Source organism: Salmo salar, chromosome 12 (assembly GCF_965601325.2).
Source record: "Salmo salar chromosome 12, fSalSal1, whole genome shotgun sequence".
Taxonomy (NCBI): domain Eukaryota; kingdom Metazoa; phylum Chordata; class Actinopteri; order Salmoniformes; family Salmonidae; genus Salmo; species Salmo salar.
In genome coordinates, this window is record NC_138302.1 from 24,573,711 (window position 1) to 24,599,691 (window position 25,981).

Below are 25,981 nucleotides of genomic sequence, written 5' to 3' on the forward strand. Positions count from 1 at the left end.
AGTGCTAAACTTGCTGGGTGTCTAAATAGCTAGCCCTGTGATGCCGGGCTATCTACTTAGAATATTGCAAAATGTGCTTTCACCGAAAAGCTATTTTAAAATCGGACATATCGAGTGCATAGAGGAGTTCTGTATCTATAATTCTTAAAATAATTGTTATGCTTTTTGTGAACGTTTATCGTGAGTAATTTAGTACATTTTTTGTAAATTCACCGGAAGTTTGCGGGGGGTATGCTAGTTCTGAATGTCACATGCTAATGTAAAAAGCTGGTTTTTGATATAAATATGAACTTGATTGAACAAAACATGCATGTATTGTATAACATAATGTCCTAGGTGTGTCATCTGATGAAGATCATCAAAGGTTAGTGCTGCATTTAGCTGTCTTCTGGGTTTTTGTGACATTATATGCTAGCTTGAAAAATGGGTGTCTGATTATTTCTGGCTGGGTACTCTGCTGACATAATCTAATGTTTTGCTTTCGTTGTAAAGCCTTTTTGAAATCGGACAGTGTGGTTAGATTAACGAGAGTCTTGTCTTTAAAATGGTGTAAAATAGTCATATGTTTGAGAAATTGAAGTAATAGCATTTCTAAGGTATTTGAATAACGCGCCACGGGATTCCACTGGCTGTTACGTAGGTGGGACGAAATCGTCCCACTCGCACTAGAGAAGTTAACAAGTGTATTTAAAATAAAAACAAATACCTTATTTACTTAAGTATTCAGCATCTTTTCTATGAGACTCGAAATTTGTCCTGTTTCCATTGATCATCCTTGAGATGCTTCTACAACTTGATTGGAATCCACCTGTGGTAAATTCAATTGATTGTACATGATTTGGAAAGGCACACACCTGTGTATATAAGGTCCCACAGTTGACAGTGCATGTCAGAGCAAAAACCAAGCCTTGAGGTCGAAGGAATTGTCCGTTGAGCTCCGAGACAGGATTGTGCCAAGGCACAGATCTAGGGAAGGATATCAAAAAATGTATGCAGCCTTGAAGGTCCACAAGAACACAGTGGCCTCCATCATTCTTAAATGGAAGAAGTTTGGAACCACAGAGACTCTTTCTAGAGTTGGCCACCCGGCCAAACTGAGCAATCGGGGGAGAAGGGCCTTGGTCAGGGAGGTGACCAAGAACCTGATGGTCACTCTGTCAGAGCTCCAGAGTTCCTATGTGGAAATGGGAGAACCTTCCAGAAGGACAACCATCTCTGCAGCACTCCACCAATCAGGCCTTTATAGTAGAGTGGCCAGACGGAAGCCACTCCTCATGAAAAGGCACATGACAGCCCGTTTGGAGTTTTCCCAAAGGCACCTAAAGGACTCTCAGACCATGAGAAACAAGATTCTCTGGTCTGATGAAGCCAAGATTGAACTCTTTGGCCTGAATGCCAAGCTTCACGTCTGGAGGAAACCTGGCACCATCCCAACAGTGAAGCATGGTGGTGACAGCATCATGCTGTGGGGATCTTTTTCAGTGGCAGGTACTGGGAGACTAGTCAGGTATGAGGGAAAGATGAACGGAGCAAAGTACAGAGAGATCCTGGATGAAAACCTGCTCCAGAGCGCTCGGGACCTCAGACTGGGGCAAAGGTTCACCTTTCAACAGGACAACGACCCTAAGCACACAGCCAAGAGAACATAGGAGTGGCTTCGGGACAAGTCTCTGAATGTCCTTGAGTGGCCCAGCCAGAGCCCGGACTTGAACCCAATCGAAAGTCTCTGGAGAGACCTGAAAATAGCTGTGCAGCAATACTCCCCATGTAACTTGACAGAGCTTGAGAGGATCTGCAGAGAAGAATGGGAGAAACTCCCCAAATACAGACATGCCAAGCTTGTAGCGTCATACCCAAGAAGACTCGATGCTGTAATCGCTGCCAAAGGTGCTACAACAAAGTACTGAGTAAAGGGTCTGAATACTTATGTAAATGATATAAGTTTTTATAAATATTTTAGCTTTGTCATTATGGGGTACTGTGTGTAGATTGAGGGGGAAAAGCAATTTAATACATTTTAGAATACGCCAGTAACGTAACAAAATGTGGAAAAAGTCAAGGGGTCTGAATACTTTTGAAAGGCACTGTATATAGTATGATATGTTACATTTTGTAGGGTATGTATTAATTTAAGGATGTCCACCACCCAGTTCGTGTGATATGTTACAAATTACAATAAAACATACAATATGTTACAAAATATAGCTAGGTGGCTAACATTAGCTAGCTGGCTAATGTTAGCTAGGCTAGGGGTTAGGATTAAGGTCAGGGAAATGGTTAGCTAAAATGGTTATGGTTAGCTAAAAGGGTTAGGGGAAGGGTTATCTAACATGTTAAGTAGTTGCAAAATAGCAAAAAAGTAGTAAGTAGTTTCTAAAGTTGTCCGTGCTGAGGTTCAAACTCTCAACCTTTGGGTTGCTAGACATTCGCCTTATAAGCCCACCCAGTCAACCACCCTGCTTTCATTTAATTAACCCTCTGTTATCCTGTGGGGGCAGTATTTGCACGGCCAGATAAAAAACATACCCGATTTAAACTGGTTACTACTCTTGCCCAGAAATGAGAATATGCATATAATTAGTAGATTTGGATAGAAAACACTCTAAAGTTTCTAAAACTGTTTGAATGGTGTCTGTGAGTATAACAGAACACATATGGCAGGCCAAAACCTGAGAAGATTCCATACAGGAAGTGCCCTGTCTGACAATTTGTTCTCCTTCTGTGGCATCTCTATCAAAAATACAGCATCTCTGCTGTAACGTGACATTTTCTAAGGCTTCCATTGGCTCTCAGAAGGCGCCAGAAAATGGAATGACGTCTCTGCAGTCTCTGGGCGAAAAACAGCAGGAGTTTTTGTGAGTGGTCAGGCAGGGAACAATGACACTGGAGATGCGCGTCCACGAGACGACTCCATGTTTTTCTTTCAGTCTTTGAATGAATACAACGTCACCCGGTTGGAATATTATCGCTATTTTACGAGAAAAATAGCATAAAAATTGATTTTAAACAGCGTTTGACATGCTTCGAAGTACGGTAATGGAATATTTTGACATTTTTTGTCACGAAATGTGTTCGCGCGTCACCCTTCGGATACTGACCTGAACACACAAACAAAACGGAGCTATTTCAATATAACTATGGATTATTTGGAACCAAAACAACATTTGTTGTTGAAGTAGAAGTCCTGGGAGTGCATTCTGACAAAGAACAGCAAAGGTAATCCAATTTGTCTTATAGTAAATCTGAGTTTGGTGAGGGCCAAACTTGGTGGGTGTCAAATTAGCTAGCCGTGATGGCCGGGCTATCTACTCAGAATATTGCAAAATGTGCTTTCGCCGAAAAGCTATTTTAAAATCTGACACCGCGATTGCATAAAGGAGTTCTGTTTCTATAATTCTTTAAATAATTGTTATGTATTTTGTGAACGTTAATCGTGAGTAATTTAGTAAATTCACCGGAAGTTTGCGGTGGGTATGCTAGTTCTGAACATCACATGCTAATGTAAAAAGCTGGTTTTTGATATAAATATGAACTTGATTGAACAAAACATGCATGTATTGTATAACAATGTCCTAGGAGTGTCATCTGATGAAGATCATCAAAGGTTAGTGCTGCATTTAGCTGTGGTTTTGGTTTTTGTGACATATATGCTTGCTTTGAAAATGGCTGTGTGATTATTTTTGGCAGGGTACTCTCCTGACATAATCTAATGTTTTGCTTTCGCTGTAAAGCCTTTTTGAAATCGGACAATGTGGTTAGATTAATGAGAGTCTTATCTTTCAAATGGTGTAAAATAGTCCTATGTTTGAGAACTTTGAATTATGACATTTTGTGGTTTTAAATTTGGCGCTCTGATTTGTCACTGGCTGTTGAATAGTGTGGGACACTTTCGTCCCACGTACCCTAGAGAGGTTAAGTAACCATACCAAAAGTAACATATCATACTAATTTGCGTTTCACAGATTTACATTTACTATGTTACATCTAGTCTGAGACCAGGCTGTCAATACAGGTAAAAGTGATTCATATCATAAAATAAAAATACTAACAAAGACAGGAGGAAGGAGAATGAAAAGAGTAGCTCATTAAAATCATACATTAAAAGTATCTTCTTGTCTTCAGCAGGGATTTAAAAAGAGGCACTAAATCTGCAAGTCTGATCTAAAAAGTAGCCCAGTAGCCCAGAAGCCAACTTTAGGTGAATATGATTGAGAAACTATTGCAAATAAGAACATGTTTAATTTCCTCGTAAAGAATGGAACAAGAAATAAACAAGTCAGATTGAATGTGGTCATTTCTAAACTTCAATATTTATATGTACAAAATGAGACACTCTATATCCATTCAAGACAGTTGAATAAAAAAGAAAAAAAAGTCTTGCCAGTTAGAGCAAGTGTAAAGCAATCACCTTCTCAAAACTTCATACATTCATGTAAAGTCTTCAGCTTGAGCAAGAAACAAATAAGGATACAGAGATAAAGGAATCTAAATTACACATAAATAAGTACTGAATGCATACAGTAGGCCCTATACAGTATATGTGCACAGATATTATTGATATACCATGGAGGTGATCGATTCACAACAGGGTTTTGAACAAGGCTCCTTCCTCTCTTGTTTTTCTTTTATAATTGAAATATTTTAATAATCTTTGGTGTTTGAAATTAAACATGTCGACTGAAGGTGTCAAGGTGAGGCAATGATGATGATTAAACAGGCGTGGTCATGGATGGTCCTGGATGTCGCGGTCCTCAGTGCTACTTGTTACCAATCTGTTGGTAGAGAACCATTGACACCACCATGGCAGCAATCTGAAACGATGACAGGTCACAAGTGTTAAGGGAATATAATGGATACATTCCAAATGGCACCCTAATCCCTTTATAGTGCACTACTTTTGACCAGGACCCAAATGTTATCCTAATCCCTTTACAGTGCACTACTTTTGAGTAGGGCCCAAATTGCAGCCTATTACCTTTAAAATGCACTACTCCTGAAGAGGGCCCATAGGGCTCTGGTCAAACGTTGTGCACTATGTAGGGAATAGGATGCTATTTGGGATGGAGATAGTATTGTAACAGGTGTACTGTACCTCAAGAGCAGCGATGCCCAGTCCAACAGCTCCAATGATGACAGCGTTGTCCTCGATCAGGTTCAGCAACATGGTAAAGCAGCCAGTGACATTCTGGGGAGGAAACAGTACTCCAGTATTAGAATTAGACACACAAACACAGGCTATTAAATGTAAAACCTAGCCAGGGGCAGGAGTTTTTCATGACTATGTGACCCAACCAAGTGTAAGGAAACCCTCCTGGTCTAAACACAGCACATCGGATGACCCTGTATTGTACTATTAGATATCTGTACCGAAGTTTCAGCAGCAGCAGTTGGACAGGTTGTAGTTTTACTACAACATGTTGATGGGTACATAGGGTTAGTTGAGATCTCTTGAAAAGGGGATCCATTGAAGTCTGTGTAATTGCGGTATCCACAGCACTTGAACTAGGAGGGAAGCACAGACACACAAATCATTATGACATGGTAGCATCTACAGAACACAGTAATCAACTAGCTTAGCCAAGCACCACTGCCTTCTCTGAAACCTGTAAATAATCTGCATAAGAACATATGCATTTATTGAGTACACAAAAGTGCGCTAATAACATCCACTGGCAGAGTGGCAGTAAATTCACTAGTTAATGTAGTAGTATGAATGAATGAATTAAGTATACCTGTTCCATGGTGCCATTCCATAGTGAAGTCAGGCTCTCATCCTTCCCATAGTCTTTTTTAATCGTGGCAACAACCTTCTCACTAAGGTCCTCAAGAACTTCCTTAGCCTAAAACATACAAAACAGAACACAAACCCATTTCCACAAATTCAGAGAAGCTTTACTGTCCCAACATTAGGCAATTTGATTTACTACTGTATAAAAACTGTTTTCATCTGCCAATATGAACAAAACCACCACCTGCACAGCCAAATAAAGTTTCAAATGTTCCCCCTATTTACTAATTAGTGCACTGCTTTTGACCAGGGCCCATACAGTGTTAATAACTACCTACCAGTGGTTGGAAGACGAGGACCACCACGCACCCAGCCACCTCTGCAATGAATATGATCAGGATGATGATAAAGAACTGGAAAGGAACAGACATGTATACAGTGGTTAAGGGTTTGATGGGAAAAAAAATAAAAAATAAACAAGGAGTCAAAATTATGACCAATATGATGGCAGGTCAAGATGATGTTAAGGAACTGGAACGAAACAAAATGGCGACAGACACGCATACAGTGAGGGCTTCATAACAAAGCAAAAGGTAATGGGTCAAAACTATCACATTAGATCAAAGGTCAAAATTCTATAAATATATCATGGTGTATATCAACAAAGAAAGTCATTTTACACAACAACAACAGAAAATACAAACCAAAAAAAAGTAACAAATAATGAATTCATCTTTCCATACCAGTATGTAAATTCGAAAAATAAACAGAGTAAAAGTCAAGTTGGTATTTGTATTAATTCTGAATATTTATGTTCAATGGTCAAAGATGACACACCAGCATCAGCATACACCTGGACTCCTTCATGGCTCCACAGCACCCTAGGAAGCCCATGATCAGCAGGACCCCTCCGACCCCAATGAGCAGGTAGGCCACGTTAGCCAGCTGGCCCAGTTCTACTGGGGCGTCCTTAATGTTGTCTAACACTCCCAGGAGAGAGCCACTGTCCACCTTCACCCACACCCCCACCGCCAGGATGGCCACACCCGCCAACTGATACACACAACAGGGAGGTGGGAGAGAGAAAGAGGAGAAATAGGGGGAGGGGATAGTTTTAGTGTTTGGAACAATGTTGATGAAGAGTACAGGGAGTATACTTTGAATATTCTTTGAAAACTCTAAACCATATCATTAGAATGCGTCGTGGAGTAAAGGTGAATATAAGTGAGGCAAATGTCAACATCATACAAAATACGGTCATCTCTGCAACCATTACCTGTACAATGTTTGAAAGAAATCCCAAACCCTCAGTAATTAGCGAGTATGACAAGGCAGGTTATTCATCTGCTTACTGTGACTAAAAATGACATACAATATTAATTCTGAGTAAATTATAACCAGATCGAGTATATAAACTCAGCAAAAAAAGAAATGTCCCTTTTTCAGGACCCTGTCTTTCAAAGATAATTCATAAAAATCCAAATAACTTCACAGATCTTTATTGTAAAGAGTTTAAACACCGTTTCCCATGCAGTGTAGTCCACTGTCGCTGGACTACACAGGACTGGAAAAATTTGCTCTTCACTGATGAGTCGTGGTTTTGTCTCACCAGAGGTGATTGTCGGATTCGCGTTTATCGTCGAAGGAATGAGCGTTACACCGAGGCCTGTACTCTGGAGCGGGATCGATTTGGAGGTGGAGGGTCCGTCATGGTCTGGGGCGGTGTGTCACAGCATCATCGGACTCAACGCTGTGCGTTACAGGGAAGACATCCTCCTCCCTCATGTGGTACCCTTCCTGCAGGCTCATCCTGACATGACCCTCCAGCATGACAATGCCACCAGCCATACTGCTCGTTCTGTGCGTGATGTCCTGCAAGACAGGAATGTCCGTGTTCTGCCTTGGCCAGCGAAGAGCCCGGATCTCAATCCCATTGAGCACATCTGGGACCTGTTGGATCGGAGGGTGAGGGCTAGGGCCATTCCCCCAGAAATGACCGGGAACTTGCAGGTGCCTTGGTGGAAGAGTGGGGTAACATCTCACAGCAAGAACTGGCAAATCTGGTGCAGTCCATGTGGAGGAGATGCACTACAGTACTTAATGCAACTGGTGTCCATACCAGATACTGACTAACTTTTGATTTTAACCCCCCCCCCATAAACTTGTTCAGTTTGTCTCAGTTGTTGAATCTTGTTATGTTCATACAAATATTTACACATGTTAAGTTTGCTGAAAATAAACGCAGTTGACAGAGAGAGGAAGTTTCTTTTTTTGCTGAGTTTAGGTAAAGTGTTCCTCAATACACAAATCTATCCTCACAAAGATATGACTGTCATTTATGGTCCCTGTGGAACTTGGATGTGACACATTCTTGTTCTGAAGTGCACTTTCTTATCCTGTTGGCTCTCTGAATGACCTTGAAAATATCTAAGGGGTCATTGACCCTAACAGGTCAGGAGGCTTGGGTTCAAAATGGCGTTTATGTGGACATCTACAAGTCCAGAGTGCTAAAGAGGAAAGGGGAAGTGATAACTTAATTCAAAGCCATCAAACTCCTTTCAGTACTATAAAACCTTAGTGAACTTAACAGTATATTATGCTAAAAACAGAAGCGTTCTATAGACTGTTTTGGTGTTAGTATTCTGATGGAATATAGGAGATGGGGGATAATTGAATGTTAGCTGAATAAAAGTTTAAACTTACAAAGATGGCTCCATTGAAGATGAACATCATAATCTTGAGAAACCCGGAGCAACACATCTTTGCCGTCTGTTGTTTCCTTCTCCTGAAAAACAGGAGTTCGACAGAGTTTAGGAGATACACTTGGACATACAGAATATTTAGTCAGTTATGGTTTCAGGCTAGTGTGTGTGTGTGTGTGTGTGTGTGTGTGTGTGTGTGTGTGTGTGTGTGTGTGTGTGTGTGTGTGTGTGTGTGTGTGTGTACATAAAACTGTAGAGTTGTAACTAGACAGTCAACCTGCCTGGTTACAAGACCACAGGATGTTATACCAGGCTTGTCTGAGTCATGTTACAATGATATAGGGCCTCCATGCCAGCATCCATATTAGTTACACATTAACCAGGAAGAAGGAGACGGTTATGGGGCCAAAGCAATGCTCTCTAAATTTAGCATTTTATTTGTTTTCATGTAGAAATAAACTGGGTTTGGAGTTGAAATGAACAATCAGAAAAGATAACCACTGAACCAACATTTCCATTTTGTAAAGCTGTGTTGTTTGCCAGCCAAATTCTAAGATTTACCAATCACAATATCGCTAGCTTCCTTATTTCAATTGGCAGTGCAACACCCCTCAAAAACCCTTAGACTGGTAATACGGATCACACCTCGCAAGACAGTACCAGTCCATCTCTTTTACTTGAAGTCGGAGCTACTTGGCAGATAACTGTTAATTAATGGGTCCTGGACAAAAGTAGTGCACAAGATATGGAATAAGGGTCATTTGGGACACACTCAGAGTTGATGTTTTATTACTAGAGGTATTTTACAGGCATTGGTATTATTGGAACAGTCAAGGAGTCTTATCAGAATCTTCCTGGCAGTCACTGACCTTCAGTAGCATAGAAAACACCTCCATGAGATACAGACACTTAGTTATCAAGACCCATAATAGCTTTATGGTCCGCTTCTTCAGTAGCTTGTTGGCTTTCGTGGGAATTGGAAAAGTATCACTGGACGGGTCCAAGCCTAGTTGATTTGGCCAAAGTTGTCTAGTGTAGCCTATTGTACTTTATTATCATAGCAAAGGCTCCACAACACACACAGACATATAATTTTGAATTATTATGTCAATCCTGTATTTGTTTATACCCTCTTCTCTAGTAGCTTGCTGGCTTCCCGTGAACTGGAGAAGTGTCCTTGGATGAGACCAAGCCTAGTTTTAATTGCCAGAATGACCAGGTTGTTCCTTATTGCTGTTTATGCGTCACTGTCTTTAGTGTACTTTGACAACTTTAACCTGGTACCCACAGGGCCATAAACATCCCCGTGACCAGGAAATAACAAGATTGAGAGGCAGAATGTTACCAGACTACATGTTCTTAAAACAAAGGTAAGGGTGAGTTTCCCAGACTAGGATTACATCTAGTCCTGGACTAAAAAGCATGTGTCTATGAAACTGGCCCTAAATGTGACCTATCAACAACACCATCCCAGGAGTCTCAGTTTCTCCTCTAGCTACATGACTAGTGTATGAGAATGCAGCAGCACCATCAACATATTAACAAGTCATTAATAAGTTGCCATTTGATCTCATGACTGTTAGAACTTTAATGTGAACCAGTCTTTCATCCATTGGGCAAAGTTCTCCCCTTAGATACAGGGAGGTTCAAACAGCAGCAACCTGATTCATGTTAATAAGTCATTTATTAATTCCAAAAATCATCTCCCTTCTTACAGACAAAAAAAAAATGATTTTTTTATACAATGTATCAGCTAAATAGAACAATTTCCCTGGATGTATAGGGTCTGACTTTCTTTTGCAAATTAGATGCAAATGTGACCTGTGTCACAAAATGTATTACATTGAGTATTTGTTTATTTACTGAAGAAAGTACTGGTTTTCATGGAGTTTTTATGTAGCACATCAGACAAGTATGATTATATCATTCAAGTTTGTGTATAGTGGATTATTTTTAATGGAGTAGAAGAATTGAGTCTCTTACCTGTGCTGAGGTGATGACTGTTGAGGTCTAAGAGGAGTGTTCGTCTCCAACAAGTTTCTATCTGGCCCTTTATCCTCACCCACCCCCACAGGTCTCACACACACCACACACACACACACACACACACACACACACACACGAGGGGAGGGAGTAAGTGACCAACGCACCACTGATTGGCTTCTAGTGTAGGACAACTTCCTGGAGGCTAAAGTCCTACTAGAGGGAACTTTATGACGGAGGTGAAAACACACACACACACACTCTCTAGAGGGTGAAAACACGACTATACAGTGCATTCAGAAAGTATTCAGACCCATTTACTTTTTCAAAATGTTGTGACGTTACAGCCTTATTCTAAAATGGATTCAATAAAACAATTCCCTCAATCTACACACAATACCCCATAATGACAAAACGAAAACAGGTTTTTTATAAATGCTTGCAAATAAAATACAGAAATACCTTATTTACATAGGTATTAAGCATCTTTGCTATGAGACTCAAAATTGAGCTCAGGTGCTTCCTGTTTCCATTGATCATCCTTGAGATGTTTTTACAACTTGATTGGAGTTCACCTGTGGTAAATTCAATTGATTGGACATGATTTGGAAAGGCACACACCTGTCTATGTAAGGTCCCACAGCTGACAGTTCATGTCAGAGCAAACACCAAACCATGATGTCGAAGGAATTGTCCGTCGACGTCAGCCAGAGCCCGGACTTCAACCCGAACAAACATCTCTGGATTGACCTCCCACAGTGGTCTAAGGCACTGCATCTCAGTGCTAGAGGTGTCACTACAGACCCTGGTTTGATCCCGGTCTGTATCACAACCGGCCGTCATCGGGAGTCCCATAGGGTGGTGCACAATTGGCCCAGCGTCATCCGGGTTAGGGGAGGGTTTGGCCATCATTGTAAATAAGAATGTGTTCTTAACTGACTTGCCTAGTTAAATGAAGGTTAAAAAATATAAAAATACCTAAAAATAGCTATGCAGTGACACTCCCCATTCAACCTGACAGAGGTTGAGAGGATTTGCAGAGAAGAATGGGAGAAACTCCCCAAATACAGGTGTGAAAAGCTTGTAGCGTCATACCCAAGAAGACTCGAGGCTGTAATCGCTGCCAAAGGTGCTTCAACAAAGAAGAGTAAAGGGTCTGAGTACTTATGTAAATATTATTTTCAGTTCCTTTTAATACATTTGTAAATATGTCTGTTTTTGCTTTGTCATTATGGGGTAGCGTGTAGATTGAAGGAAAAAAACAAATTTAATACATTTTATAATAAGTCTAATGTCACAAAATGTGGAAAAAGTCAAGGGGTCTGAATACTTTCCGAATGCACTGTATGCTGAACTTGTCACATTCCTCTTCAGGATCTATTGAACCTCAAGAAGACAAAGTATTTCAAACTCCCTTTCCTTCAAAAGGTATGGTATTGCACTCCCACAATGTTTACTGCGTGGCCCATCATTTATTTATAGACCAGGAAAACTTTTTTTTGTCATAACCTGCACACGTTGACGTCACTCAGCCAAGTGTTCTGACCTGTCGCTAAGTCCAATAAGCACTGCTGTACATTTTTTTTGCCAACAACCCAAATGGCACCCTATTCCCTATGTGGTGCACTACCTTTGACCGGGTGCCATTCAACTCTCCTCTTATCCCTTTTCTGAATGGAACATCTGGAGATAAGATACATTTAGATGATGTCTAAGGTAGACGTCAAATGACCGCAAACAATGGCAACAAGTAAACTGTACTCCAACACACTCAAAGAAATTCCCAAGGAAATGTATTCGTACATGTTGACTGACATGGGAGTTCATAGCACTCACCTTACAGTATACAGTCATTAGAAGCCGTTTCTACGACTGAACCATTGAATGAGGAAGTCACTACATGTTACTAAGCAGTTACTGTAATTGAACGTAGGCAAATGAAGATATTTTGGGATGAAAGAAGGAGATCTACACCTGACTGGACTTCATGAAATTACATTTTTTATTTTGTTCATTCGAGGGGATCGAGCAGACAGTCATTAACTGAAATTAATCAAACAAAATCATGCTATGACTTTTACATTTGACCTGAGCACTAAAACATGAACCTATAAAACACAATCAGACCATACACAACTATTGTAAGGAGCTTTTCCATTCAATGTCTGATGTAGAATCTAATAGCTCATTCAGTTCCAGTAGTTAGTGGGACAGTGCAGGGCAGGAAGGTCCAGCACGGTTGGGGGTCAATTCCTTTTCAATTCAGCCAATGCAGGGAGTAATTCTAAATTCTCCTCAACGCTACTCCATGAGAATAAAATTGGAATTTCAGTTCAGTTCCTGAATTGACTGCATTGAAATTGAATTGACTCCCAACATTAGTTGAATCGAGAACTTTGGCAAGTTGGTCAGTCATAGTTGACCTGACATTTTGGTTTTACAGTGTATAGGCTACAGATGAACATTCCTAAGCAATAGCCTCATAAGCCAGCCCTCTAGACGCTCCCTTAGTATATGGCTTTGAGTTCTTCCACCACGCAGCCAGGAGAAACTCAGGGCCCTACATTGTCGTTGACGTTAAGCAGACCCACCTGAGCTATTGACACTATTAGAGGGTGCTTCCATTATTGCTGCAGTAACATTCAACATCCACATGGGGGCAGTATGATCCAGACACAATCAAACAATCTGAACTACAGCACTGAACAATGGTTCTCAGGCTAGGCTTGGGTTGTGGGAAGGTTCCCAGATGAAGTCTCCCCTAGGTACAGATCTAGGATCAGCTTACCCTCCCCAATCCTAACCATTAGTGGGGGAAATGTAAAACTGACCCAAGATCAGCGTCTAAGGGCAACTTCACCCTACTCTGGGAAGCTTATCCTATAGCTAAATACATTCCATCAACTCATTCTAAACGAAAGGACTGATGTGAAATCGGTTTTTAGAAGCAAAGTGAGTGCAAGAGACTGGGGAACAGGTCGGTAATAGGGATAGTAGCAACAATGTTATACAAAACCAAAAAGTACATTCACAACGCCAGATTTCTGGCAAGTCAATGAGCGTGTGTGGGAGTGGTTGTGTATTACATGTTTTCAGTGTGTGTGTGTGTGCACACGAGCATGTATACCGTATGTATGTTTAAGGCATTATCAGCAGGAGCAGCCACCCTTGTCTGGGGGCGTGTCCTGTAGGCTGGGGCCCTTGTGATTGGCCAATGGGCTGGGCTCCCCATTCACGCTCTCACTCATCTTCTCGCAGATGACGTCGACGAGACGCTCGAACACCTGCTTCACGTTGATGTTGTCTTTGGCACTGGCCTCGAAGAACTGGAACCCTGAAGAAAGAGAGGGAGGAGAACAGGGAAACAAAGGATTACTAGAAGCATCAAGCCTAGCAAAAGACTGCCTTGTTTTGTGTTCTCTGAGTGTATATGTTGAAGTATTCAGATACAGTATTAGTTTATTTTCTGTGTGTGTACTGTGTATATATACAATGTTAGTCTGTCTTTTAAGGTTGCGAGAGACAGATGAGTATATATATATATATACACACACACACACACACACACATATATATATATATATATATATATGTGTGTGTGTGTGTGTGTCTCTGCCACCCAGTCTCTGTCCGTCCTCAGAAAGAGAGAGAGCGAGCGAGCGAGCGGCAGACAGCATGTGTGTGTGTGTGTGTGTGTGTGTGTGTGTGTGTGTGTGTGTGTGTGTATATTCTCTCCTACCCAGTTCGTCAGCCAGTCTCTGACCGTCCTCCGCTGGTACCAGCCTGTCGTCCTCCAGGTCAGCCTTGTTCCCCACCAGGATCACCTGGGCATTGTCCCACGAGTACGTTTTGATCTGGGTCGCCCTGGAGAACGGACAACGACAATCAATGTACGACTTTCATAACAATAGTATGTATCTGTTACTGTATATAACCTCAGAGGTAAATAGTGCTGGAAAACCCTTGCATTCCAGCTGTTTCATGACTTAACACGATTTTCTAACAACAGGTAAGGGAGAAAGCAGAGCCCCATGGGAGTACTGTACCCACCAGTCCTGTGCACACACACACTGTGAGAGTTAGTGTGAATGTCTGTGTCAAATTGAATAAACTTTATTGATCCCAGAAGGGGATATGACCCACCAGTCCTGCACAGCGTAGAAGGAGTCCTGGTTGGTGATGTCATACATGAGCAGGAAGCCCATGGCGCCTCTGTAGTAGGCTGTGGTGATGGTTCTGTAACGCTCCTGGCCTGCCGTGTCCTGTCACACACACAGTTGTTTTAAAGAGTTAGTACCATGTCGTCTATCCCTCCACTTATATAAATACACACAGCACAGCTTAAATGGACGCCTCCAGTTTCAAAACACAATAGGCCCAGGCTTACTGTAGCAACAGACAGCCTAGTAGCCCTCATGGTTCACCTAGCATACAGAAACAGTCAACCAACACACTGCAGGCCCTGCAGCCCACACACTGCAGGCCCTGCAGCCCACACACTGCAGGCCCTGCAGCGATGGAGAAGCACCTTCCAGATGGAAATAGAATAACTTAAGGAATTAAAATCACACATTATGACCTCATTGACTTGAAACAAGGACACCCGTTCTGGTATTTCTATGGGGGTTCACATTGCCCCAGCCCAGCAAAAGCCATGAGGGCCATCCATCACACAGACACATGGTACCATACCTTATGTGAGTAGTGGGGGAGTATTAGGGGTTAACTGTAGCCTACTCAGCACAAGGAAAGAAGACAATGATTAACCCATAAGCACAGCAGAGCAGAGGGAAATCCATGTAAAGGCAGCGCTCATGGTTCCACACCCTCTATGTACACCAGGATACAATGGCACCAATGCAGCATACTGTAAACTTGGTCTGACTAACAGAACCCACAACTATGGGGCAAGGAGTTATTCCATCCTGAGCAGGAAACACTCTGGGCCCTAGTTATAGTAGCTGTAACTAGGACCTGGAAGTTGTTCCTGGTCAGGCCACTAGCAATAACACCACACCGCTAATGTGGATGGTTTATCTAGAAAGCAACATATCAGCGGTCATAAAGATATGACCAGTAGTTTAGTGTAGTAGTGAGTAAGCTACTGTAAGAGAATCGTCTAGGCACCCTTTTCCCTATACCTACACAGTGCACTACTTTGTCAAAAGTAGGCCACTATATAGGTAATAGGGTGCCATTTGGGACGCAGACCTAATCTTCTTCTTGTGAGAATCCTATCTGACAGAGAGTAATATTGTAAAAGACATGTATAGGGCAGCAAGTAGCCTAGCAGTCAAGAACGTTGGGCCAGTAACCGAAAGCTTGCTGGTTTGAATCCCTGAGCTGACTAGGTGAAAAATGTACTTAACCCTAGTTCCTCCTATAAGTCGCTCTGGATAAGAGAGTCTGCTAAATGACTAAAATGTATTGGGTGTCAGATTGCACTGTAAGCATATTAGAAAGCAGAGAGAGCAGCACAGCCTTCTGCATCTTTTATGAAGTGGACGTCAAGGGATGATGTTCAACGTCAAGTGTGGTTAACATCGAGTGTGAGAGATATAGTCCAGCCACAGTCTGCGTCCAAAATGGCACCCTATTCCCCATATAGTGCACTACATGGGCCCTGAGGGAATAGGGTGCCAATTCAGATACTGTACATAATACAGTAAACAGGCACCATGTTTCAAGCAACTGTGGGCCCCTCTAATCTGTATAGCTGTTATTTCAGTGGACAAACATCCTGCTCACTCAGCATACCATCAGAGAGAGCAGCCTGCTGGAACTTAAGGGTAAAAAGAAATTCTGAGAAGGAATGTTGTTATTAGCAAAAACTTCCTCTCCTTCCTCCCTTGTTCTGAGTTGGCTGGTAAAACAAGCCAGGCGAACATAACAAGCCAGGCGAACATAGCAGGCAAAAAGGCACATTAACGAACAAGAATGTGCACAAGAATCCTCACACATACACATACCCTCCCTCAAGTTTGACACCCCTTCCCTATAACCTTTGACCCCCTTGCTGCCAGCTTGCTGCCAGCTCTTAGGAAACTGTTGGGGAAAAAAACATGTTTGACCAAATACAATGCTATTTCTCTATAAACAAATTAACAGACTTTCAGCATGCTTACATAGAGAAGGGCACTCAACATGTACTGCACTGACACAAATGACTGAAAGAAGATTGTGGGCGTTATACTGTTTTCAGCGCAGCCTTTGATATTATTAACCATAACCTTTGTTGAGAAAACGTATGGCTTTTCAACCTCAACTCTGAAATCTATATAATTGAACTGAGGGGGTTTTCTTTAATGGAAGCTTCTCTAATGTCAAACATGTCAAGTGTGGTGTACCGAAGGGCAGCTCTCTAGGCCCTCCACTCTTTTCTATTTTTACTAATGACCTGTACTGGCACTAAACAAAGCCTGAGTGTCCATGTATGCTGATGATTCAACCATATACATGTCAGCAACCACAGCCAATAAAGTCACAGAAAGCCTTAAAGAGTGGCAGTCAGTTGTGGATTGGGTAGCCAGTAATAAACTGGTCCTGAACATCTCTAAAACTAAGAGCATCGTATTTGGTACAAATCATTACCTAAGTTCTAGACCTCAGCTGAATCTGGCTTTTGAACAAGTTGAAGAGACAAAATTACTTGGTGTTACCTTAGATTGTAAACGGTCATGGTCAAAACATCTAGATTCAATGGTTGTAAAGATGGGGAGAGGTCAGTCCGTAATAAAGAGACGCTGTGCTTTTTTGATTATTGTCCAGTCATGTGGTCGAGTGCTGCAAGGAAAGACCTAGTTAAGCTGCAGCTGGTCCAGAACAGAGCGACACGTTTTGCTCTTCATTGTAATCAGAGGGCTAATAGAAATACGATGCATGCCAGTCTCTCTTGGTTAAGAGTTGAGGAGAGACTGACTACATCACTTAGTGTTTTTATAAGAAAAATGAATGTGTTGGAAATTCCAAATAGTTTTCCTAGTCAGCTTACACACAGCACTGACACACACTTACCCCAGCATACATGCCACCAGGGGTCTTTTCACAGTCCCAAGGTCCAGAATAAATTCATGAAAACGTACAGTATTATACAGAGCCAAGAGTGCATGAAACTCCTGTCTCATATAGTGCAAGTGAACAGCAAACCTGGTTTCAAAAACAAATAAAGCAACACCTCACGACACAACGCCTCTCCCCCATGTGACCTACTTGTTGTGTGTATGTTTTGACATGTCTGTGGAACTGATAGATGCGCACACACACTACATGTTAACGTTTTTAAATGTATATATTTTGTAAAGTATTGTCTTTTTCCAGTAAGACCTGCTGTCGCCATTGGAGTCGGCTAATGGGGATCCTAATGAATCAAAATCAAACCCCATCTTACCCAGATCTGTAGCTTGACCCTCTTTTCGTTGCGGTAGACCGTCTTAACCTTGAAGTCGATGCCCACAGTGGAGACGAAGGCAGAGGTAAAGGAGTCATCAGCGTAGCGGAAGAGTAAGCTGGTCTTCCCCACGCTGCTGTTGCCGATGATCAGCAGCTTGAACATATAGTCAAAGTTCTGGTCCGCGGCATCCTTCTGGGCCTGGGTCTGCTGCTGGCCGGCACCGGGGTCGCTCGCCAGCGCCATCTAGGAGCAGAGAGGAGGAAACAGTTGAAGCAGTGCAACTCCTAGACCAGGGGTGCGTTCAGTACGACACACACTGTTATAACGTTTAATGCCACGGAAACGGTCCTGTACCAAACGACCAGTTAAAGAACGTTCTGATTATGGTGTCCCAGAGGCCAACTGAGTTGTGCAATTTCAAATGGTCATATTGTTTAGGCCTCACATTGCCCACATACAGTTGAAGTCGGAAGTTTACATACACTTAGGTTGGAGTCATTAAAACTTGTTTTTCAACCACTCCACAAATGTCTTGTTAACAAACTATAGTTTTGGCAAGTCGGTTAGGACATCTACTTTGTGCATGACAAGTAATTTTTTTAACAATTGTATACAGACAGATTATTTCATTTATAATTCACTGTATCACAATTCCAGTGGGTCAGAAGTTTAAATACATGAAGTTGACTGTGCCTTTAAACAGCTTGGAAAATTCCAGAAAATGATATCAAGGCTTTAGAAGCTTCTGATAGGCTCATTGACATCATTTGAGATCATTTGAGTCAATTGGAGGTGTACCTGTGGATGCATTTCAAGGCCTACCCTCAAACTCAGTGCCTCTTTGCTTGACATCATGGGAAAATCAAAAGAACTCAGCCAAGACCTCAGAAAGAAATTGTAGACCTCCACAAGTCTGGTTCATCCTTGGGAGCAATTTCCAAATGCCTGAAGGTACCACGTTAATCTGTACAAACAATAGTGCGCAAGTATAAACACCATGGGACCACGCAGCCGTCATACCGCTCAGGAAGGAGACGCGTTCTGTCTCCTAGAGATGAACGTACTTTGGTGCGAAAAGTGCAAATCAATCCCAGAACAACAGCAAAGATGCTGGAAGAAACAGGTACAAAAGTATCTATATGCACAGTAAAACGAGTCCTATATCGACATAACCTGAAAGACCACTCAGCAAGGAAGACACCACTGCTCCAAAACCGCCATAAAAAAGCCAGACTATGGGGACAAAGATCGTACTTTTTGGAGAAATGTCCTCTTGTCTGATGAAACAAAAATAGAACTGTTTGGCCATAATGACCATCATTATGTTTGGAGGAAAAAGGGGGAGGCTTGCAAGCCGAAGAACACCATCCCAATCGTGAAGCAAGGGGGTGGCAGCATCATGTTTTGGGGGTGCTTTGCTGCAGGAGGGACTGGTGCACTTCACAAAATAGATGGCATCATGAGTAAGGACAATTATGTGGATATATTGAAGCAACATCTCAAGACATCAGTCAGGAAATTAAAGCTTGGTCGCAAATGGGTCTTCCAAATGGACAATGACCCCAAGCATACTTCCAAAGTTGTGGCAAAATGGCTTAAGGACAACAAAGTCAAGGTATTGGAGTGGTCATCACAAAGCCCGGACCTCAATCCTATAGAAAATTTGTGGGCAGAACTGAAAAAGTGTGTGAGAGCAAGGAGGCCTACAAATCTGACTCCGTTACACCAGCTCTGTCAGGAGGAATGGGCCAAACTTCACCCAACTTATTGTGCGAAGCTTGTGGAAGGCTACCCGAAACGTTTGACCCAAGTTAAACAAGTTAAAGGCAATGCTACCAAATACTAATTGAGTGTATGTAAACTTTTGACCCACTGGGAATGTGATGAAAGAAATAAAAGCTGTAATAAATCACTCTACTATTATTCTGACATTTCACATTCTTAAAATAAAGTGGTGATCCTAACTGACCTAAAACAGGGAATTTTTACTAGGATTAAATGTCAAGAATTGTGAAAAACTGAGTTTTAAATGTATTTGGCTAAGGTGTATGTAACCTTCCGACTTCAACTCTACTTTATGAAACTATTCAATATTTGGTCAGTCATTGGACCCGACTATGTGATGATCAGGGTGAATTTATGACAATGTTGTGAGTCAGCAGGTTTCCTCCATAACTCTCACTCGCCCTCTCCATTTTCCTGCATCATGAATAAAAGCCAGAGTATCCTGTCCTCTCCTCCATCCATCCCTCTCTTTGCTATAGTCCTGTCCTGCAGTATGAATAAAAAGCCTGGGGTAATTCCACAGTAACGGAATTACACTTAAAATGTATGCCAAACAAAAACCATTGATTTCAAAGTTTAACAAACCATACAACTCTATGCACAAGGACTACTTTTAATAATAGAAGACTGAATATTTTGCAAAAACACATTCACTGGAAGAACTGTGCAGATGCAAAGTTTGGTAACAGAATAGTTTTATGTGTGTCCACGTTTTCTAAATATCTGCTCTGAATAAAGATTCAACAATGTCTGCAGAAAGAATGGGGTGTCAGTGATAACATGACACATTGACTTGAGAAATATATATATTTTGGTTATTGAACTACAGTAAGTGAAGTCTACTTACATCCTGGTAACAGAATTATCATGGGTCTCTGATATGTACTACACAGAAATGGATAATCATGGATATGAATGTCATTCTCTTCATGGTGATGTATCTTAGGTATACATATGAAATATCCTCCTTGGGTATTATCCTACACACTGGCTATTATTTTAATGAGCTCTGTCCCCAAACAGCAGCAAATTTGGTTGGTCCGGACCAAATCATAGACATCTATGGTTCACAAGTTTGGACATCAAAGTAAAGCACAGTAGAGTAGAGTACAGTTCAGTACAGTACAGCAGAATAGAGTTCAGTACATTAGTGTACTCAACTCTAGTCTGATCTACTATTTCTTCACTGTACCGAACTCTACTTTTCTTTACTGTACTCTGCTGTGAAAACTTGTGAACCCAACTAGTTTGTGAATACTATATTTCCCCCCATTGTAGCCAATTCCAGATTTGGTAATGGAATTGAGTTTTACAAACAAAATTGATATCAGTAAAAACACTAATTGATTGGTATACCTTCACTTGTTACTTTTGTGAACATTCATTATCCTCCCTCCTAATGAGGGAGAGACATTAGAAAATATCTTAAAGATAAGTGGGTTTTTGGTAACGGAATTAAGGCAAAGGGCAATGTTTCTTAAACTTAGAGTTTACAAACTAAATATACGCTGAACAAAAATCTAAACGCAAAATGTAGTGTCGGTCCCATGTTTCATGAGCTGAAATAAATGATCCAAGAAAATTGTTCAAACGCACAAAAAGCTTATTTCTCTCAAATGTAGTGCACAAATTTATTTACATCCTTGTTAGTGAGCATGTCTCCTTTGCCAAGATAATCCATCCACCTGACAGCTGTGGCATATCAAAAAGCTGATTAAAACGGCATGATCATTACACAGGTGCACCTTGTGCTGGGGGACAATAAAAGGTCACTAAAATGTGCAGTAGTGTCACACAACACAATGCCACAGATGTCTCAAGTTGATGTGGTGTGCAATTGGCATGCTGACTGCAGGAATATCCACCAGATGTGTTGACCAGAGAATTGAATGTTGATTTCTCTACCATAAGCCACCTCCAACGTACTCTTAGAGAATTTGTCAGTACATCCAACCGGCCTTACAACCGCAGACCACATGTATGGCGTCATGTGGGAGAGCAGTTTGCTGATGTCAACGTTGTAAACAGAGTGCCATTTTATTTTACCAGGCAAGTCAGTTAAGAACAAATTCTTATTTCAATGACGGCCTACCAGGAAACAGTGGGTTAACTGCCTTGTTCAGGGGCAGAACGACAGATTTTTACCTTGTCAGCTCGGGGATTAGATTTTGCAACCTTTCGGTTACTAGTCCAACGCTCTAACCACTATGCTACCTGCCGCCCATTATGATACGGACAGGCATAAGCTACGGACAATGAACACAAATGCATTTTATTGATGGCAATTTGAATGCACAGAGATACTGTGACGAGATCCTGAGGCTCATTGTCATGCTTCACTGTAGCTTCATTCACCGCATTCGATCTACAAACACATAGCCTATTAGCTATACAATTAGCTGCTACGCATTAACTCAGCACCAGGATTATAAAACATAATTTACTACATACTGAGGGATCTGTTAGCAGAAAAAGTATTTTGTTAACAAAAGGTAAACAAATAAGTTTGCTTTACAGAACCATCTTTTTTGTGCAGTTTTACAGAACATTTCCTGCAATTCTAAACATTTTGCTAAGGGGTGGGGATACATTGTCACTGTTTTAAAGCAAATTTTCTGCAATTCTACCATTACTTTTTTGCCATGACTTATGCAAGGTTAATATGAAACTAGTGAAAGTGACTAACAAAATCAATGGTTGCCCCCTGGAGGTCAGGACCCCAGGGCACGTGCCGGGTCGGTAATTCGGCCATGATTACTACAAGTTTAGATAGCTGGCTAGACTAACTTACCAATCTACATTTTGTTTTACAAACATGAGTTAATTGAGTGACTGTCAGTGAGTGGAAAATGGAAATCTGCTGCAACCAAGTTTGGAAATTGCACTTTTTGTATTCTCTCTCTCAACAGTAAGTAAAGACGTCGACTGAGTTCCAAAAAAAACCATTTCAAATAAAGATCCGGACCTCGGTGTCCTCCAGGCCATGTATATGCCTCAACTCCTCAAAAATATAGACTGACTCGGGAACCCAATTTGACATGCTCCTATAAACTTCACATGTTGATGCTCATGGGACCTTTTACATGGAAATTACAGTAGAATGTCCACTTCTCTCTCTAGCTCTCCTCCATCTCTCCTGGCCTGGAGCATATGAGGGACACTGTGCTGAGCAGTGCTCTTTGCCTGATTAAGACCGTTTCCTTGGCAACCAGCTCAGCACAAACCATCCAGGGCCATAACAACTAATCTGGCCAACAAAAACTAAGCATTACAGAGACCCAACAGACACACACACTGAATACAGTAACACGACTAGAAGAAACCAGTGCGTGTTACTGTTGCCAAAATAGCACTTAGATCTCAATTCTAACTGCATTCATGTTGGCATCTATGTTTGCGGCCTTTATGGGGAGAATTGACCCATATCAACGCATTCAATTTTAATGTAGGCCTTTTTATCAATCATAAAACCACACAGGTATATTACCCTCCTTCAAAAGCAAAGATACTACACATTGCCCTTTAAAATGGAGGTATATTAAGTACAAATTACATATTCCACTAGTAACAGTTGGGAACATTACAAGTATATTTCAATATATTTCAACCTGAGGCTGGAATCATTGTTCTATGTGACAAGGTGTAGGTGACGTGACCCAGAGGAAGAGGGAGCTCACAGTGGTGGTAGAAGGCAGGAAGTTATCAGGACATGATGCAATGTACATAGTGGGCATATCTAAAACACTACTTTCCCTAGTCTAGAGTGCACTACCTCTGATCAGAACCACATAGCTGGGGTGTGTTTGTTTGTTTATGTGGATGGAAAAGGTAAAAGGAGGTCACTTGTTTGAGGTGATAATGGGTGGGACGCTTTTAATTCCTCCCAACCGGGTATGATGACCCAAACAATGTATGGTTGTCTGCGGAATGGCACCCTGTTCCAAGTGTATATCCTGAATGGCACCCTATTTCAAGTTGTGCACTAGGGAGTGCCATTTGGGACGCAAACATTACAATCTCATGCATGTACGGCCAATAGACTATAAGCTAATATAAAAATGTAAACCGTTGAACTGCCTGCTCAAAGAGTAAACCGTAAGGCAATAAATTCCCAATTCAAGTTGGCCAACAGCTTTCGTTATTTTTTTATTTTTATTTACAATTGACGGTAATAGATCTGTACACATAGGCCTAGTCTACTCTATTTTGATATAGTAGGCCTATATAGTAGGCCTAAAGCATACAAAATAATGAGAACACTGGTTGTAGGCACTTGCTGAAAGCTTTTTACATGGAGAAGGCAACAGCTGTCCCAAAACCACACGAGCGGTCCTAGTCTAAACTGATTGTAGCCGTTTGCGAAAAAAATCTTTAAAAAACACCCATAACTTTAAGTTTGACAATCATGAAAGAGATGCATCTCCGGACTTCCATATGGCCATTATCTCATTGCTGTACAACATGAAAAATAAGAAAAGAACCAAAACACAAAACCTCATAAGAAATGTTCCTGAAAAATACTGTCGGTTTCTTTACCTCAAATCCAGTGTGTGAATCGTTTTTTCGTCCACTCCCTCCTCCCGTTCCAACTCGATGTCTTTCTTTTCTCTCGCCTACTGTACGGTACTCCCGGATCTCATGCTCGCTCCTCCGTAGGTTTCTGCGATATGGAAGGCTGCGGAAGTTTCCCTATATTAACCCAGTGTCACCGACACACCGACTCAGAGAACAGCGATGAATCCACGTTCACACAACCTCTGTACGTAGTGTTGCCCGTTTGCTGAACTTCAAAGGTAGTTAACGAGTGCCGTGCGCGTTATGCATTTCAACATTGTTGCTTTTTGTTGTATTGTTAGTGTTCTTATTTTCTCTTTCTTATTTTCTCCTTTTCTCTCCCTCTCGTTCAACAAAGTTTACATTGGTACAGTTTAGAGGAAATGTATAGTCAACCAGGTAAACAAATACAAGATTCTCCACCTTTTCCTCTACAACAGTTACTCAAATATTAAATCGATATAGATGAGAATACATACAAGGAACAGCGTAGTTAAAAGAAAAACACAATCAGCTTTAGTATCAGCGATAGTGTGCTATGTAGGCATATGAGTAGGGTTTCAAAATGCCAGTGTCTTTACCAAAATTCCCCGGTTTTCCACAAATCCTGGTTGGAAATTCCTGGAATTAGGAGGGAATAAGACATCCTGGAAAACTCCTACCAGGATTTCCTTAAAACCGGGGAATTTTGGGAAAGTTACCAGAATGGTGCAACCCTGTGTATTAGACACCTGTTGACATATTTATACCACTAACTAAACCGTGGGAATGTATTTCTATCTTATCGTGGAGGATACCCAACCCACATTACGGTTTTAATTGAATAGGGCCTTATGTATTACTGAGAAGTTCCGACTAGCACCTGAATGCTGCATTATTCTTCATTCAGCCTTCTGAATGTCCACCCCCCACAGCCAAGTGATGAAGACAGTCTAGCATACAGTACAGTCCAGCTGACACAGAGAAATATCAAAGGTATAGTCTAGCTGACTGGCCTGTACCACCCAGGGCTCTGACTGATCATATAAATAATGCTCCTTCCTGCATGAGAAATGGAAGTACGCTACAGATCCTGGGCACAAGGCCAAATGGCACCCTACACATATAGTGCACTACTTTTGACCAGAGCCCTATGGTGTGTGGTCAAAAGTAGTGCACTATATAGGGAATATGGTGTCATTTGGGACTCAACTTCTGGGGGATTGAGATGCAGGAGGCCTGCCATATTGCAGTAGAGTGGATGAGTGGGTTTTTAATTGGAGCTGTGTGCTCTGAGAAGCATTACAAATATCTTCTGCGTGACTGCAATGCACCACTTATCTCTCAGTGCAATTGTTCTGACTGGGCATAGTTGTCTGGCTCTTAATGATAAGCCACAGGATGGACTGAGTTAACATGAAGTATTCTCACTCTCTTTATCTAAATACTGTAATCAAATCCTATTTTAAATATGTTTAACATACAAAACAAATTCCTATCTTTTAGTTATGCAATATAACAAAAAAAGAACAGAAGTCTAATTACTTTGTATTAAAATATATACAACATCGTGTCATACAATAACAATACCTCAATGTAAACAATGTAAAACTATTAAAAAAAAACTTAAGTACAGAATATCAAACTACCCATTTCTACATCATCCCCACACCAGTGTAAAGCAGCGATTGATCTGTCAAAAATATTACTTCTACTGAAGTAGGAAACTACAGATAAAAGCCATGTTTCTCTCAGTCTATCTACATGACGAAGAAAACTGGTTTCTCTGATAAGATGTGGATGAGCAGGTTTCTCTGAGATTGAAAAAATATATATAAAACTACAAGATAGCAAACTACC

At 41.3% G+C, this 25,981-nt stretch overlaps 2 protein-coding genes across 3 annotated transcripts; both read right to left on the bottom strand.

Moving 5' to 3' along the window:
• Positions 1 to 4,281: 4,281 nt before the first annotated feature.
• On the bottom strand, positions 4,282 to 10,533 carry LOC106589910 (tetraspanin-1). 2 transcript variants are annotated; one of them, XM_014180362.3, is made up of 8 exons: positions 10,414 to 10,533; positions 8,432 to 8,513; positions 6,566 to 6,781; positions 6,067 to 6,141; positions 5,733 to 5,840; positions 5,368 to 5,502; positions 5,093 to 5,185; positions 4,282 to 4,811 (listed from the first exon to the last, which is right to left on the bottom strand). In XM_014180362.3, exons 2-8 carry the CDS (start codon positions 8,486 to 8,488, stop codon positions 4,758 to 4,760), a joined length of 738 nt encoding a protein of 245 aa, XP_014035837.2. In that variant the 5' UTR covers positions 8,489 to 8,513; positions 10,414 to 10,533; the 3' UTR covers positions 4,282 to 4,757. The 2 variants fall into 2 exon arrangements, with proteins under 2 accessions (XP_014035837.2, XP_045547049.1); XM_045691093.2 differs by lacking the exon at positions 10,414 to 10,533 and adding an exon at positions 9,300 to 9,589.
• A 1,859-nt stretch (positions 10,534 to 12,392) lies between these two features.
• Positions 12,393 to 24,241, bottom strand: rab3d (Ras-related protein Rab-3D). The gene is given in 5 exon segments (NM_001140195.1): positions 12,393 to 13,747; positions 14,153 to 14,277; positions 14,557 to 14,675; positions 17,801 to 18,046; positions 24,125 to 24,241. Coding segments are annotated over 4 exon segments (675 nt in total). The 5' UTR covers positions 24,125 to 24,241; the 3' UTR covers positions 12,393 to 13,562.
• Between the last annotated feature and the right edge of the window lie 1,740 nt (positions 24,242 to 25,981).

Bases quoted from the DNA above. Each gene is read 5' to 3' on its own strand.
- LOC106589910 (XM_014180362.3), bottom strand. From the start codon at position 8,488: ATGTGTTGCTCCGGGTTTCTCAAGATTATGATGTTCATCTTCAATGGA. The intron at 6,142-6,565 runs GTGTGTCATCTT...GTTCCTTTCCAG, and splicing joins CCAGGTGTATGCTGATGCTG to TTCTTTATCATCATCCTGAT. The intron at 5,186-5,367 runs GTACAGATATCT...TTTCCTCCCCAG, and splicing joins CTGCTGCTGCTGAAACTTCG to AATGTCACTGGCTGCTTTAC.